At 43.7% G+C, this 17,602-nt stretch overlaps 1 protein-coding gene across 7 annotated transcripts in view; it reads left to right on the forward strand.

Moving 5' to 3' along the window:
- RALGAPA2 (Ral GTPase activating protein catalytic subunit alpha 2) overlaps window positions 1–17,602 on the forward strand; it is a 334,693-nt gene that overhangs the window by 295,110 nt on the left and 21,981 nt on the right. For all 7 annotated transcript variants that reach the window (XM_036085370.2, XM_036085371.2, XM_036085373.2 and 4 more), the window contains one exon: window positions 16,158–16,279. In XM_036085370.2, the coding sequence (XP_035941263.1) occupies window positions 16,158–16,279 (122 nt within the window). The remainder of the gene's footprint in view (window positions 1–16,157; window positions 16,280–17,602) is intronic.

The following is a 17,602-nucleotide window of genomic DNA, read 5'->3' on the forward strand; positions in this document are numbered from 1 at the left end:
CAGGGCCATCCTGCCTTCCATCCTCTGCTCTGTGATGCCAGAGCTCCCCACCCCACAGTTATCCCTTTACAACTGCTCTTCAGTTCCACTAACGGGTGCTACTGTGGTCATGAGCAGCACTCCACCTGGCCCCTGGACTCCACACCCATATGGCATCATTCCCCCTCCCTGCAACATGGCCCTACAGGTAAGCCCTGAACCCCCTTTCCCAGATGAGGAACTGGGGTTCTGAGAGGCAAGCTACTTGCCTAGGGCCATGTGGCCTGAACACAGGGTTGGCTTAGACCATGCTATCTTCCACAACACATGTGTCTCTAGTCCCTCTTTTGCTCAGAGTCATTGCAAAGACGAGTGTACCCTCTTCCATGATTTTTAATGACACCGAGTAGCACATAATTAAAAAATAAGGATTTGCCAGAAGCTTTATCACAGTTGAAGAATAACAATCCCTTCTTATTGCCTCTCGGTGTTTTGATTGTGGAACAAAAGCCAAATGGATCTTGCAGTGAAAAGCTGCATTGTTCTTCCGTGCTGAAGCATGTTGCAACTTCAAAGTACATATCTGATGAAGCTAAATTATTTTCTCATTGAAAATGTCCATTTGAAATAATTAATTAATAAAACTTTAGAATTATATACTGATTGTCTTAAGGAAGTGACCAGAAATAAGCAGAGTAAGATCAATTTTGCTTTAAATGGACTCATTTAAATTTCCCAGTCCCTCCCTGATGCATAAATGAAAGAATTGAATTAATACAGTTTATTACTCTAAATTCTGGCCTCTTACATCAATAATACAGATAATAATTCAGCTTGGTAGTCACCATTTATTTCAGTTTAGCTATAAAAATTGCCAATTTATTGTGTACTGTTATTCTTGGTTCTGGAGGGAGAGGGAAGGATCTAATTTCTCTATTTTCGCCTTCCCTGTCAGCAAATAACAGTATCTGTGAATTAACTTTGCATGACTAGTGCAAATTCTTAACTAAAATAATATTCAAATTAAACTGAGACAGTATAAGAGAGTAGAAGGGGCCAGGATTTGAAACAAATCAACCTGGGCTTGAGTTCAAGCCCTGCTCAGTACTAGCTGGGTAGTCTCAAAGGATCATTTCTGCTCCCTGTCCCTGCTTCATCATCTATAGTTTGAGATTTCCAAGAGGACCCCATGGGTTCATGGCTACAAAAGGGAATTTCTAAAGTGACAGTCACATCTAGACTTCTCTCAGTCCTATTTCTAATAAGCCCTGTTTTTAAGAGCAGTGTGCCAACACTAGGCAGGTTGTTCTTGTTTATTTCATAAGGATTGTCTTTTATTCTAAGTGAGATTTGCCCCACTAGAACTCAGGCTAATTATAATGTAAACTCAGAGCCATAATGTGTTTTAGAATCCCCCACAAAATACTATAACACTTACTGTGATGGTTGGGTGTTATATATATTATAGAAGCCAAGAGTTTGAAGAGAATTGAGGAACAAGGAAGTATTTTTTTTTTTTTTTTTTTTACATCTGAAGGAAGAACAATGGATTTATCATAGGGAGCCTTAAGTAAATATCAGCTAGATGGATGGATGGATGGATGGATGTTTAGAAGAGTGGGTGGATGAAAGGAAGGAATGAATGTTAGAAGGGTGGGTAAATGGATGGATGGTTGCAAGAGTGGATGGATGGATGGATGGATGGGTGAGTGGCAGGCATAATAATTCGAAGTAATAAGGAATTGAGGGAAGAGGAACCTGGGCTTTCTGGTATGGATAGTCTACTTCATGGGGATCATATCTGCCTTCCTGGTCTGGGGACATGTGATTCAATTCTACTTCACATTTGAATTGTGAAGAACATCTCCAGCTCTCTTTAAATAAAATACAAAGTGACTCCAAAGGACATTTTCCTCATCTGGACCATGTCTCATGCCATTAATAATATAAAGCTGGTGATTTAATGGAGCTGCTTTTGATCTATCAAGAAAAGACACACCTAATTCAATTTAGTTATTTTTCCAAGAGTAAGTGTCTTAATTTGCAGGAGAATGATTTGATTATCATTTTAAGTAATACTGCAGTTATATTTTTAGTCATGAAGATGATATTGAGTGACTTTATGAGATCCGAATGTGGAAAGTCCCAGAGAATTGTGTGAGTTGGGAATTTGATCTTTAACAGCATTCAGGGCTGTTTCTGTTTGTAATGTGACAAATATATTTTAGAATGAACAAGATTTCTAACAGAGAATTTTGAATATAAAATATAAAAGCAGGCAGTTTTCATTTAAAGTGCGAAGTAGAATAATCACAGAATATAATGACAAATAAAATCAAGATGTAGACACCCATCATTTTTTATCTGTATGTTTTCTTTTTTAAAGCATGCGTTACTATGAGAGAATTTCTGATTCTGATCTTTGTTCCCACTGGGTCAGCCTTGTTTCTTTATTTCCTTCTGCATTACTCTGAAAAATGGAAAATTTCTAGATACTCAAAGGTACCTACTGAAATGTAGTATAGATGTTGAATCTGTTGTCCAAATGTCACACTCAACTGGGATTGAATATTCACTCTGCACCTGATGACATATATTCTCCAAGTACAAAAGAAAACACACACACAAAATCTTCCCTCCCACAGTTTACCCTGAGCCAGATTTAGCCGTAGCTCATGGAGAAAATTGCTTTCCTGTAACTGACAACCTGTGGGGTCGTTGGCATGACACTATGCAGTGTCAGGTGAAAGCCATGGAAAATACCACAGCAGGTGAATGGGAATATCACCAGAAGCACAAAGAATGCAGTGGTCACCCAACACTGTCCACCGTCAGATACAAGGTGCCAGGCCCTGGGGGGATGAGGACGCCAGCATGTGGGTGGGCCTGCCAGGGGTGGGAGGTAGTTTTAATTAAGGAATGAGCAACAGACAGAAGGAGGCATCTGCATCGCCCAAGTGGGAGGATGTCCTGACCTGGGGTGCCCGTGCTGCGGAAGTCCCACCCTGCAGACAGAGGATTCGAACATCAGCAGGGTCTAAGTGAAAAAGTCACCCTGTCCCTGCCCTAACCCACAGGCATTTCTCTCGCTGACATGTTATAGCTGGAAATACTTACTTGAGACCTAAGCATTGAGATTTATTTAATTGGCAGGAGGAAAAATCTTCCAAGTTTTCTTTCTCCTGACGTTGTTGGAGAATAGTGTCTGAATTGGAGGGGACAGGAAAAAAGCTTCCATTTCTTCCTTCAGGCGTCCATAAAAATACCAGGAAGGGGATGGAGCTGGGCCTTCTGTTAGTTGTGGCTACCCCAGGCTTTTCTCTTCGAGGGAGAATTCTGACCTCAAGAGGCCGGGCCATGGCTGAGAGTGGGGGCTCCAAAGTCAGGCTGCTGGGGTTTGAGTCCAGGCCCTGGCATTTACCATCTGAGGGGCACAGAGCATGTTTTGCTCTCTGCACTTCGGTTTCCTCCCCTAATGAAAAGAGTAATAAAAAAACCATACAGGTGGTTACAAGGATGGGATGGGATTCAACCTATAAAACACCCAGCACAGTGCTTGGCCTGTGGAAAGCACACGATCATTTTAGTTGGCATCACCTCAGCGGAGGTGCCTTGGGCCTGGGGCTAACTTACACTCAGGATGCAGTTTGATGCATATGCCACAGACAGACACCTACCCGGAGGGCTGGCAGGACCAAGAGTGCTTCTGTAAAAGGGCATCCTGTGCACGGCGTGTTGCCGATCGTGTCCGAGGCCATGCAGCCACCGTGCCTGAACGTCACGCCCTACTTTTCCCTGAGATCTCTGCCATTTTCCTTGTAGGCAGTTTCCCTTTCTCCCCAGGAAGTAGGAGTAGCACAGGAATGCACAGCAACCACCTTGCAGGCTCCGGGGCCCAGTGGAAACGGGTGGTCTGTCTACACTACTTTCTTCAAAGACATCCCCTGGTCCACGCAAAGCAGCTAGGCCTGCATCCAGACAAACAATTTTTAACAGACATGAAATCAGAGTCATTCCATCAGCCCCTGGGAATTTCTGTGACCAACCTTGAAAGCAAAACATAAAAATTTCCCACTACGTTATTTAATTTCCATATACGTTTATGGCTTTTACCTAACACTGACCCAGTTCCTGGAACAGATGTAAGAGGAGTAAAAGGTGCTTTTGGCCGTCCAGCTACTCAAAGCCCCTTCCGCTTTCATGGAACCAGCATTCTCTGTGCTCATCTGACCACCTGGGATTTGCACAGGGCCCATGTCTGTTGACGGGCCTGGCCATACCAAGGGTTAGAGCGGTTCTACGGTTCCCTGCATCTATGCATGTCCCCCGCCCCGGGAACACTCAGTGGGATAGCTCTACTCTTGTGTCCCCTTGGTGTAGCTTCTGCCGAAGGGAACCATTTGCATCACACGCTGTCTTCAATTGCCAGAAATCAGTTGCTTTAATATTGAGTTGCAAACATAGTTTTGCTACTTCTGATCGTGGAGGAGCTTTGTATCATTAGAATTTCCCCAACTTTCCAGTTAGGTTTCGATCATTTTCTTGCTCTAACTGATAAGTCTGTGGGTGTATTGAGTTTCAAGTGCCGGGTCGGCAGTGATAGTTATCACTCAGTGTGATGATGCCCTATTTTACCCGGTAAAGCAGAGTCTGCATAGGCCAGAGGAGGCCACTTGGCACCCTTCATATGAGCTGATTTTTGGTTTCTAGGTCGCTTGCATTTGGTAACCCCCTAACTTTTCTTGGAGTTTCTCCTTGACATCTGATAATTGGTGTTAAGATGAGTATCTTCCTGGAAAACTCAGATGCCGTTAAACCATCGTAATTATTTTTATGGAACTATAGAAATATTCTTTTGTTTTCAGATGTATTTCTGTTTGTTTTTAAATGTTCAAAAGAAAAAAAAAAATACAGCTCAAACTTACAAACATCATAAAAAGGAGTATTTCACCCGAAGTGTTTGCAGAAATGAAAAATCAAGAAAGTCTGTATAGAGCTTGGTACAAATACTTTGGGCCAGAAAATTTAATTCTCCCACGCCTGAGCCCTGTCCTACTTCATCTGGGCCCAGTGGGTTGTTGATGGGCAACTGTAGAGGATATTTCAAGAGAAGGATAACCAGAATATCTGCCACAGAAGATTTTTTTATCCTTGTTGACTTTGTTCTCTTACTATCTATCATATATCATCATGAATCTGTTTTATTTTTAGAATCAACCTAGATATAAACTAATCTGTTAGGTCACATGGGATGCACTTTCGCCTCCAAAGCGAGAGTGCTTGAAGCATAAATATTGGATCATTCAGTTAAAATTACATTGCACTAAATAATACCTGTAATGTATTCACAATAACTTTCCTCTTACGGTCAGTGACGATGAAGTTAGAGCTGAAAAATCCATGTTTACTGCTATTTCAGTTGTCTGCCCTTTCTATACCTCACGACAAAGAACATTCCAGACTTTCTGAGCCAGTTCTGCATTTCTGATTGTTTTACATTTAGTTGTGACTTTTACATGGATGTGGAATGCCAACAGAGTGTCAGAGGTAACCAAATGGCTCCAGCTAAGGCTGAGAGTACCTTTTTTAGCCCTTCGCATGCCGTATCTTTAGGGTGAATGGGAATCTGTGGAAGAGAAACAGTTCAGGTGACATTGACTGCCTTCCTCCCAGAAACCACACTATTGGCATAAGCGCGGCAGAGCCCATGGGCTTCTCTACTGTTCGTACTGATTCAGCACTTCTTGGGGCGTTTTCGTCAGCCAAGCAGGCTGTGCAGTCCTTGCTCACTCACTTGACAGCACGTTCTCCAAACGCTAAATAGGCCCAAGGACGGATTTTCTCGTCGCTCATGGCTTTAGCGCCGTGAGACTTGGAGTAGCAGTGTCGTGGGGTCCTTTCTCTCTTGGTGATTTACCAAAGGTGAGGCGTATGCACAGCACCGGAGGAGACGGAAAGGGGAGTGCTCCTTCACGAGTCAGTCCCCTGAACAGAGCTGGCGTGAATAGAGATCCAATCCGTTGCACCCTTGGAGCATCTCAGATCCTGAGAGGGAGACCTTCCATTCCCTGTGCCGGAAGGACGTGGGAATGTGGGAGCAGACCTCCAAAAGTCTGTAATCTAATCGCCTGAAGCAAACCTATCTCTGTCCCATTTCCACTTACTCTTGTCATTTCCTCAGAATTATTCTTAAACCTGGTTATAGGGGTATTTTCTTCTTTCTTAGCAGAAGTGGACTGCTTTCCTTTCCAGGAGTGTATTACTAATGTTTGAAACCTAATCTAATATCTTATACCTCTGTGTGTTTAATTTCCTTTTCCCGAACATCCATTTTATTTGGTTACGTTGTTCAGTAAAGTCATCCTCTTCATCCGTTACCAGGCTGTGACATTTACTTTGAATGATTCATTTATTTGGGGTCTTAAACAGTCCTAGAATTTAAATTTGCATTATATTGAAAGACAAACAGAATCTCTGTAAAAAATGATGTATGGCTTTAGGCTGTAACTGGCATCTGTTCCTGTCTTGATGATTATGGAATTTCGTCCATTTATTTAGAATTATTGAATGCCAGCCCAGCCTACCTATGGAGTATTCCCCTGGGTGGCAGATACCAGGGAAGATGTTAAGGACAGAGAAGTGCATCCAAGCGGAGGCTCCTCCTTCCAGAAGTGCCCTTCCCAGGGTTCTGTGACATGGCTCCCTCCCCAGTCCCTCCTCCATCTTCCTTTCCTGCGAATGTACTTCTGCCCCACCCCCAATTCCAGAATGTTTTCATCACCCCCAAAAGAAACCCTTTATCCACTGGTAGTCATTCCTCATTCCCCTTCTCCCTGCAGCCCCTGGCAATCACTAATTTCTTTTCTAACTCTGTGGATTTTCTTATTCTGGACATTTATATAAATGGAGTTATATAATATGTGGCCTTTCTTATCTGCCGCCTCCCACTTAGCAGTGTTTACAGGGTCATCCATGTTGTAGCACATTCAGTATTTCATTCCTTTTTATGGCTCTCCACTGTGTGGATAGACCACATTTTGTTTATCCATCAGTTTATGAACGTTTTGGGTTGTTTTCACCTTTGCCTGTTATGAATATGAATAACGCTGCTGTGAACGTTTGTGGACAGGTTTCTGTGTGAACATACATTTTCACTTCTCTTGAGGAGTGCCAAGCTATTTTCCTCAGCAACCATACCATTTCACATTTCCATCAGCAAGGTATGAGAATTCCAGTTTCTCCACATCCTCACCAACACTTTCTGTTGTTCATTCTTGTCCTTTTGATTATAACCATCTTAGTGGGTTTAAAGTGGTATCTCAGTGTGGTTTTAATTTCCATTTCCCTAATGGCTAATGATGTTGAGCATCTTTTTATATGTCCGTTGGTCATGTGTCTATATTCTGAATTGGAGAAATGTCTACTCAAGTCATTTGCCCATTTTTTCATTGGGTTGTCATTTTATTATTGAATTATGAGTTCTTTATATAATCTGGATATGAGACCCTTATCAGATAAATGATTTGCAAATATTTCCCACAGAATGACTTGTGGGTTGTCCCTTCACTTTTTTTTGGGGGGGGGTCCCTTCACTTTCTTGATAAATTTTCCTATTTTTTCCTTTGGTTGCTTGTGCTTTTGGTGTCATATCCGAGACCAGTCAGCATTTTAAAGCTTTATCCTTTGATCACTGTTCAGAACACTGCCCAAGAAATGAAAATGTGGTGATGATCATCTGCATCCTCTCTTCCAAAAACTACTGGTGGTGGGACCAACAGAGGAAACTGGCTCATTAATTTCCTTGTTTTGTAAGTTATTCATAGTTGTCCCTTCTCTAAGCTCAGACACTCTGCAACTGCTAATGCATCTTTTTACTAGATTTAAAGTATATCTGTAGATATATTTTAAGCAATCGATTCAGGGTAGCATTCCTCAATCCACAGCTGTCTTAAATAATCTCCTTTTTACCAGATTTCTGTGAGCACAGCATCTGTCCTTGTGTGAGGAATGTGCCCACTGCCTTGTCTGTAACACATTGTTCTCTGCTTCACCTGGGAGGGCGGCTTCCAACTCGGCCTTGCTGCATTTCCTCTTCCCTCCAAGTCAGGCACATCCCCCAACCAGACCCCTTCTCTGTGAAGACCATTCTCAGAGGTTTTGGTCGTTTCAAATCTGCAGGTAGCCTTCTTACCATTTCTACTTGCTCAAAATATATATGTCCTGAAAATAGGCGAAGAACAAGTACAAAGAATTGAGACATTTGTACAAGCCCTTGGATTGATCATATAGACCAAGTCAGCATTGACCTCTTCAAACTCAAGGGTACTCTAGACTCTCCTTAGTGGTGGCAGATCTTCTCAGGGTGATCTGGAAACCTAAGTGAGGCCATATTGCTCCCTTGCCTCAGACCATTCAGGCCTCCCGTGACCCAGCCCCAGCCAATCTTTCAACTGCGCCCCCTCCCTTCTCTTGCTACGCTGAGGTTCCAGTCTCCTTTCACTTCCTGAACCTCCCCAGGTTCCTTCCAGCTCATGCCTCTCCGCACCTGAAATGCTCTTACCACTGCCTGCCCCCGGCCCTTCTTGGCTAGCCCCTTTCTGGCCACCCCTTCTGAGACTTACGTGCCCTTTTGGTCCCTGCTCTCCTACCTGGCACTGATGAAAGAACAGTTCCCCTTATTCTGTGCACTTGTCCCTGCTAGAATGGGGGCTTGACCAGGGTAGGGGCAGAGTTTGTCCCGTTTCCCAGTTGTGTGCTCATTGCCAAGCATTGGTGGGCACTCAGCACATATTTCTTGAATGGATGAACACTTGAGTGAAAATGGACTTGCTTTCTGAAATTGGCAGATTCACTTGAGATTAAGTATACTAAGCAGAGTAGGATGCTGTATCGAAATCATTCACACAGGCCCATGTATACATATAGTATGTTGACCTTTCTCTAGTTCAGCCCATTTTGTCATTCTTAGTGTGTGATCATTCCAGCAAAAGTATCTTTGTAGGAAAACATTTTTTCTGAAGCAGTACCCCTCCTCCCCATGAATGGCATTTGTATCCGAAGTTTTCCACAACTTTCTGAAAATGTTGAGCTCTCATATTTTGGCCTGCTTCTGGAACTAGGGCCTTAAAAATAGCACCGCCTCTTTTCTGCTTTTTCTGTGTCTGAGTCAGACGGACCTGTCTATCATTGTTATCTCTAACAACTAAACTTATACCTTTCAAATCTGCCTTTGGCTTAAAGAAGCTCATTCTGTCCTTTGAATAGGTGAGAAAAGAACCCTTTAATTAGCACTCTATTCCATTCTCACCAGAAGGCTTATTTTCATTATGAAATATTTTATACAGACTGGAAAACCTCGAACATTTACAGAAGTCCTAAAGAACAATAAAACATGCCCCCATCCTGGCCCCCCATGTGTACCGACCAATATATTTGTGACCGTTCCATGTGCTACCTCTTCTACCACCCCAGAGATAATCTAGGTTATAGTGTCCCTGCATATGTGTGTATTCTTAAAGCAGTATATTTCACTTTGCCTCTTTTTTTAAAATGTATGTAGTTAGAATTGTGCCATACATGATCTTCAGTGAATTACTTTTTTCATTAGCATTGTTTTAAGTCTCATCCATTCTAATACACATACCTATAGTTTATTTTCACTGCTGTATAGTATTCTACTGTGTGACTACACCTATCAGTAGAAGAGTGGTTTCTCTTTCTTTTTTGACTTTGCTATTGTCTATAGAATACGATAACCATTCTTACATGTGGAGTTGCTGCCCTTTTCTGGATAATGTCAAATTGCCTTCCCAAGAAGTTAGGCCAATTATCTCCTACCAGTAGGCTCTGAGAGTTCCTCTGCCCCACATCCTCTCTGGCATTTGGCATTATTAGATTTTTTTTTTTTTTGCCAGTCTGGTGTATATAAAATGGTATCTCATTGTGGCTCTAATAATCCCTGATTATTAGTGATGTTAAACACCTTAACATCCATTCATAGTTTATGTTCTGGAAATGTTTATGTCTTTTGCCCACTTTTCTAATAGATTATTTGGTTCTTTTATTGATTTGTAGGAGTTCTTTATATATTCTGGACACTTACCCTTTGTCAGTTAGGTGTTGCAGATGACTTCTCCCACTTTGTGCCTTAGAGCTTTAACTTCTTTATGGTATTCTGGTAAACAGTAGTTCTTAATTTAAATATGACCAGATGTACCAGTCTTCCCCCCTTATGGTTCATGTTTTTGTTTCTCATTTAATAAATTATTCCATATCCCAAGGTCATAAAGAGTTTGCCCCATAATTTCTTCTCGAAGTTCTGTATAGCTTATTTTTTTTCAATCTATGCAGAATTGTACTTCAAATGGACAACTCTCTAATTTCTCCTTATAAACTGCCTTTGCAGGGCGCCTGGGTGGCTCAGTCAGTTAAGCGTCTGCCTTCGGCTCAGGTCATGATCCCAGGGTCCTGGGATCGAGCCCCGCATCGGGCTTCCCGCTCAGTGGGGTATCTTCTTCTCCCCCTGGCCCTCCCCCTTCTCGTGCTCTCTCTCTCTCTCCCTCAAATGAATAAATAAAATCTTTAAAAATAAATAAATAAACTGCCTTTGCTTAGAATATATCTAGCAGTGTCATAGCTCAGAACAGTGGGCACAAATCCTAGGCAATCATTTATCCATTCACTAATATTGTATAAAGCACATATAAGCTAGATAGCAAGTAATGTAAGGATGGACCTGACTCATACTCAAGGAGTATGGGGGGCTATGTGGTGGCCCCCAAAAAGGTATGTCTAACCCCAGAACCTGTGAATGTTAACTTATTTCAGTAAGGGTCTTTGCAACTATACAAGACCAGTGCTCTAACCCCTGAGCTATGGAGCCTCTTTGCAACTATAAGTAAGTTAAGGATCTTGAGATGAGAAGATGATTCTGGATCATCCAGGTGGGCCCTAAATCCAGTGACAAGTGTCCTGATAAGAGACACACGGACAAAAGGTGGAGGCAGTATCAGCAGAGGCAGGCACAGGAGTGATGCAGTCACTAGAGCCTCTGCAGGGAGCGAGGCCCTGCTGACACCTTGGTCTTGAACTTCTGGCCTCCCAGAAGTGTGCGGGAATAAGCTTCTGTTGTTTTAAGCCCCCCCCCCCCCCCCCCCCCAGCTAGTGGGCACTTTCGGCAGCCACGGGAAGCTAATACAAGGATGCTTAGGATGAGACGGTCCTATGCGGTAACTATAGCAGGGGGTTCTCTTTTCTCCCCCATCACATCCTCAAGGGATCAAACAAGCAATGGTGGCAAAATTTGTGAGTGCCACAATTTATCCCAGGGGCCCGGGGTTGGCCAAAGCCTCCCTCCCAGGCGGTGACGAAACTTGGCTTCTCTCCCACTGCCGTGGGAAGGAGAGTGTGCAGAGTCACAAGAGCCAGCAGCTCTGGGCAGGCTTCTGTCAGCGATGAGGGGCTGCAGTGAGTTAAGAAAGAAAACCAGGGACAGGTACGGAAACCACTGCAGGACACACACATACTGACCGCAGGAGGCAGCCTCCTGCAAGGCTGCTTTGTCGGGCTGGGTCTGGTTGCCCACTCCTTGGAAACTTAGAGAAGTCCCCGGCAAGAAGAGTTTCAAGGGTTGAAGAAAGATACAACCTGCAATAGAGACTCTTGCAAACAGTTCTCCCTTTTCCTTAAAAACAAACAAACAAACAGAAGGAGTTATTCCAAGAGAAGAAGTTGAAAGTCCTAAACAGCAGTCAACAAACACCATAGCCCGAATAAGTAGAAAGAAATTGAAAATGAAGTAATTGTTATTTTTCTGAATTTATAAAGTCAGCATGGTCTATGGGTGTCAATGTAGCTCAAACCTACGGACTCAAGTTGATTTTCATACCCCTGTATAGTTAAGTCGGTTGATTTATCTTCACCACTAGTTTAGCTCCCAACCTTGCACGAAATCCTGAACTTAATCCCATGTACCCTAGAAATCTAGATAAATTAGCCGGAAGCAGTAAAGGTTGGAAGACCTGGGTTCTGGTCCCAATTGCACCACCAAGTAACTGTGACTCTGGAAAATCACTTGAATCTTTTGCGCTTCCACTTGCTGATCAGTACTGTGGGGGCCATGGCACTGCCCCGGCTCACAGGGGTCTAGCTTGCTTGTCCTAAAGCCTGACACAGAGGTTCCCCCTACTTAATCCACTGTGTTCTTTCTGGAAGACGAACCCAGAAGCCCACATTAAGGGAGGAAGGGGAGCAGGCAGTCCACATCTATGATGCTTCTCTTGTGCACTGGAACCTGGGTCATTATATGATTCCATCTGATCCTCAGGGCAGCCCCAAGAGCAGATCTCAGTGACCCTGCTTTACACATAAGGCACCCGAGGCTGGGGGCTTTGGAGCGGCTTGCTCTGGCGGGTGGGGGACAGGAGTGGAATTCAAACCTAGGCCTGTCTTCTCCAAAAGGCAAGCTCCTTCCTCTCATGCTGCTGCTACCGTTTCGAAAAATAAAAACAAATACTCATCGGAATAAAGTTGGGGAGTTGGATTTGGATTCTTGGGCTTTTGCAACCCCCTGAATGTGTGTTGAGGGTCTCAGAAAGTTCTCTTGGAAGTTTCTGATAAAATGTAAGCAGCAAAGATATATAGCCTCTTTATTCAAGTAGAGAAACATTGGTAAATGCTAAAATTCTTATGTGAAAACATAAACACAGCAGGTCACTGAAGAAGCTCAAAATATCTAGAAACCAAGAAGGGTTTCTAGTAGTAATTTGAATGCCCTCTGAATTGAGTAATCAAAGGGAAAATTTTCTCTTTAAGAAAGTACTTTACTGTGTGTGGTTTTGAATGAGATAGTAAATCAGAACAAAATTTAAGTTTTACATTTGTTAGTGGACTTTTTAAGAGAACAGCAGGGCAATGGCCAGTATCAAACAGGTACTGAATTTGTGACCAGGTGCAGATGCCTCTTTAGCCACCTGCCTTCAGCCAGAGGCACTGACCAGCCACTGCATGGCATTATTACAGCATTCGGTTCATGTCTTAACATGTCTTATGCATGAGAAGAACCTTAGAAGCATTTTAATGTCTAAGTTATAAATGCCTTTTTTTATACATACAAAACAACCAGCACTGAAGCCCTAAAGAAGTTAGGTAAGAAAATGTCAGGTGATACTGCTCCTAATTGTCCTACCTAGTAGTTCTAATACATTCCGTTAAATCCCAGAGCTACGTGTTTTAAAGCTACTAAAAGAAATGATTTTTGGCACCCTGAGCTCCTTCTCTGTTTCTAAACACTGCCAGGATTGGGGTGGTGTTTGTTTTCTTTTTGTCATGGTGTTTACATGCCCTGGCGTGGGCCGCGAGTGAAAATGCATTTGGTGATCTCCTGGTCGCCCCGCAGTCCCTAATGGATGTTTGTCTAAATGACAACACCCAGTTTAGCGCTGTTAACGCTCCCGTGACAGCATAGGACCAGCCTGGGGGTGGGGGAGTGTGTGCTACGTGTGACAGTTGGGGGCGTGAATGCGAGATTGGGAATCTTCTATGAGGTAAACACTTCCTCCTCTAGTATCTGGTTCTGGAAGCATCTTTTTGTGCTGTCTCCCATAGTGCCTTGTTTTAGGAGTCAGACCATAAATATTCATTGAGCCAGAGAATCTCAAAACTTGATTATCACCCCCCTGTAACTCTAGTGCTGGACTTGCTCTTAGGGGCCCAGATTTCTCAGGCTTGACAAGGACAAGCTTACAAATTGGCTAGTGTCCTCCCGGATGAGGGTGATGGGCTGCTGTCTGAGGTCTGTTTACGTGGTATTATACATGGCGTCTCTTTGTAGGGTTGCCTGTGAGCTTGATTAACATAGCAGCCACTCTTCCAGATATGTGGCTTCCAGAGCATATTTAGCAAAATGCATCCGCACTTCTATTTTGTTCACCATTGTCCCGAGCACTGTATGTGGATGTGTTGGGCGCAGTGGGGCCTTTCAGGAAACAGCAGGACCATTCTAGGCAGAGCATGACAGGTCTTTAGAGGGCCGCGCCGGCTCTAACCCGGGCCCTCAAGCAGACTGCGGTCTGAAAGGGGGAGCTATGAATTGCGCGTTGACAGCGGGCCACGGCTGTCCTAAGGCTCAGGTGGTTGTCAGCCATAAGTTTAGCTCAGCTCTTTGAGTAATTTGTCACGCCTCGCTCGGCCCCTGCTGGGCCAGCACGTGCCAGCTTAGTGTCAGAGTGCCTGTTCGCCAGACGGCCACTCAGGCCTAACGTCCTGCTGTTCCCTGGACCAGCGGCTTGCTGGGGCTGTGCACGGAGGGCCGAGCTGCGCGACAGCCAAGTGCTGTGCAGAATAAGCGTGTTCATAATGAGACGTGAATGGCATTAGTGGGTCCCTCTAGAATTGGGCCTGAGAGGACGCCTCTCACTGTGGAAGTTTGGCAGCCTGTTTGTTCGTAGGGGTGAGTCACCAGGAGTTCAGCCTGCATTCGAGAAGCCAGTTCAGGCCCCCACCGCCCAGGCCTTCGGCTGTGGTGACCGTCTATGTAACATAACGCACTGTGAATCCATCAGCGGGGCCGCTTTTGACATCCTCAAAGGCATTTTGCTTTTTTAAAGTTGTCTAGAGCAAGCCTAAAGAGAAGTTTTGGAAACGAGCTGCCTAGTAGCTCTTTGCACGACAAAGGGTGTGTTCTCCGTCCGTGCTATCTGGCACAGTAACCCCAGCTCATGCTTGAAATACAGCTAGTGGGACCCAGGAACGGAATTGCTATTTTTTTCGTTTTAATTAATTTAAATTTAAATTTAGATAACCACATGCGGCTCACGGCTACGGCATTGGCCAGCACGGCCCCAGGATGCCTCTGGTCTCGTGGTGTAAAAACTCCTTCTCTGACTATAATTAAAGGAGGAGGAAGAAGAAGGGCCTGCATGGGGAAATCTGTGTGCATCCTTTGACAAAAGAAAATAGAAAAATATTTTCCGATCTTCAGTCACATGCTTACTACTGAAAGCTAGTTGGAAAAGCATCATTTTTACCAACTTTTATTTGTGAAGAGGTCATTTTGGAAAGATAGTTTTAAAATGAGAAATGCTAGAAATTACTTTTGCTCTTCCAGAGCAGCAAATAATGAACTGATTGATGGTGATCCGCGTTCCCTGTATTCCTGGAGAATTAGCATGATTTTCAAAATGACTAAAACACGTCTTTTAACTTTGGCATTGATAACTAGGAAGGGGAAAATGGGACGTCATGCCGACTTCGCCAAGTGTTAATTCATAAAGTCATACGTGCGGTGCCTCATTCCGCTGTTGAATTGTTCTGATGTTATCCTGTTATTGGAAGTGCATGATTCACCTTCTGAGGAAACAGAAGCCATACACAAAAGGGGAAGATTTGCTTTCTGCCCTGTGAAAGGCTGCCACACGCAGGGGTCCTATTAAGACAGCTGGAAAGTTGCTTCAGCGTGTTACGCTTGTAAGTTTTATTGGTGACTGGTTTTTGATTACACATTTGAATGTGTGTGTTCCAGACTACAGTTTTAATTAAAAGGCAATAGTCTTTTCTTTTTTAAATTGCATTGTGCACTCTCTGCTAGAGTCTCTCACTTATTAGCTCCTCTTTTCTCATGCTCTCGCCTATCCTGGCTGGAGGCACCGGGGCCCCTTCAGAGCATATCTTCTTGGCCTTCCTCTTCCCTGGGATGTGCATCCTCTCACTTTTTTTTTTTTTTAAGTGTACCACCAATTCCTGTTTCAAGTGTCAATTCATTCTCTAGGAGACTTAGAAGAACGTTCTATCTGCTGACCCGGGAAGGGAAGGTCCGACACTGTCCCACAGTGAAAGAGATGCCACCACAACCCGTGCCTCTGTTTCCGTTTGTTTGGGTCAAGCTTAAGGATCTTTTGCTGTGATTCTGTAACCATTGATGTACATATTTTTCAGGAATACTGGTGTTGGATGTCACCGAAGTCTAAGAGAAACTTAAGTCTCAATCTCAGAATCTTACCGTTAATTGTAACTCATATTTAATTCCCTGGGAGTTTGGGTAACGGACTTGTAAGGTACCTTCCCCCCCTCCCACCAACACACATAAAAGTTGCATAACTGTATTCAAACCACAGTGAACTGTGTCATTGTTATGCATGTCATTCCACACGTGCACTTCCTTCCTTGACCGGTGACCGCAGCTACGAAGAGCGAGCCCTGTACCTCGAAGCAATAATTCAGAACCACCGAGAAGTCATGACGTTTGAGGATTTCGCCGCCCAAGTCTTTTCTCCCTCGCCCAGCCCCTCCCTCGGCGGAACGGGTGAGTGTCTGCATTATTCTGCCCTCCCGCGCTTAGGACGCACTCGAGCGGCAGATGTACACCTGTTTTTCACAGATAAATGCTTGCAAATTTAAGAAGAGCATTCTCCCTCTGAATCAACTAATGAATATCAAAAGGAATGATGACATTCATTTTAATTTGTTTTGTATCCGAGCTGTTCACTCAGTGCTTTTCTTCAGCTATCCTGTTAACCCCCGAAACTAGCAAGGTTAATGAACTTTTTCTCAGTAATGTGCTCCGGTTCATTCAGGAGTGTGGGTTTCTTGCTGAGCTGGGAATATGTTGCTTAAAAGCAATGCCCGAATCAGTGCTTACTTATCAAAAAAGTCTTCCTCACAGTCGAAGCCGTTGCTACTAATGCTAAATGGGGATTATGCTGCTGAGATACTCGGGTCAGGGATTAATGCAGGAGAAATGGAAGGACAGTGTCCCCTGGTCATCATTACAGCAGAGCGGCGGGCACGCTTTCCCTCTGGAGTGGTCTGTGTCACATGGACAAGCTGCCGACCAGAGCAGCACCTGGCGTGGAACCTGTTTAGCAACTGGCTTTCAATCATTTTCACTTATTACGCCAATGGAAAATTTCAGAAATTTCCATGAGTGTCCTTGTTTTTAGGTTTTACTCTTTTTATATTTCCAATTTGAAAAAAAAAATGGGTACTACCACTTAAACTGATTATATGATTACTGTGGGTTTTTTTTTTCCCAAAGAATAGAATTACTTGTGAATTTCTGCATGTAATTACAGATTAATTGCCTTTCAGAGAGTAAATGGGATATTTAGTCAATGCATGTTGAAATTCTCAATGAGGGGCTTCCCTCTTCTTCCACCGGTGTAGACACAACTGTTAGCATGCTTAATAGATTTCTAACCTGTGTCACTTGTCTCTGAACACCGCCTTACTTCTCCAATTCTGACTTGTTAACAAATATCTTACACACAAAGTGAAAAAAATTAAATTCAGTGAAATGAATCACTCACAAATACAATCAGCCATGCATCATTGTTTAACATCGCTGGCTTCGATCCTTGCCTCTCCGAGCTTTGTTGGGAGATAAGAGGGCGAGGCTTGCACTTGCTCAGGGAGCCAGGAGCTGCAGGCAGAAGGCCTGAGAGATAAGCAAGCTGGCCGGGGTGCGGGAGCCGTGTGATTTACATAATCACGCCTCTGCTTCCTGGGGAGGCGTCAAGAAACACGGGGATGGCCTCTATTGATCTTTGTTGAACTGGAATACTAAACAACATGAGAAAGCTTATAACTTAAAGCTTTGATTAATGTTTCTTACATTAAAAAAAAGTAG

Source organism: Halichoerus grypus, chromosome 10 (assembly GCF_964656455.1).
Source record: "Halichoerus grypus chromosome 10, mHalGry1.hap1.1, whole genome shotgun sequence".
NCBI classification, from domain to species: domain Eukaryota; kingdom Metazoa; phylum Chordata; class Mammalia; order Carnivora; family Phocidae; genus Halichoerus; species Halichoerus grypus.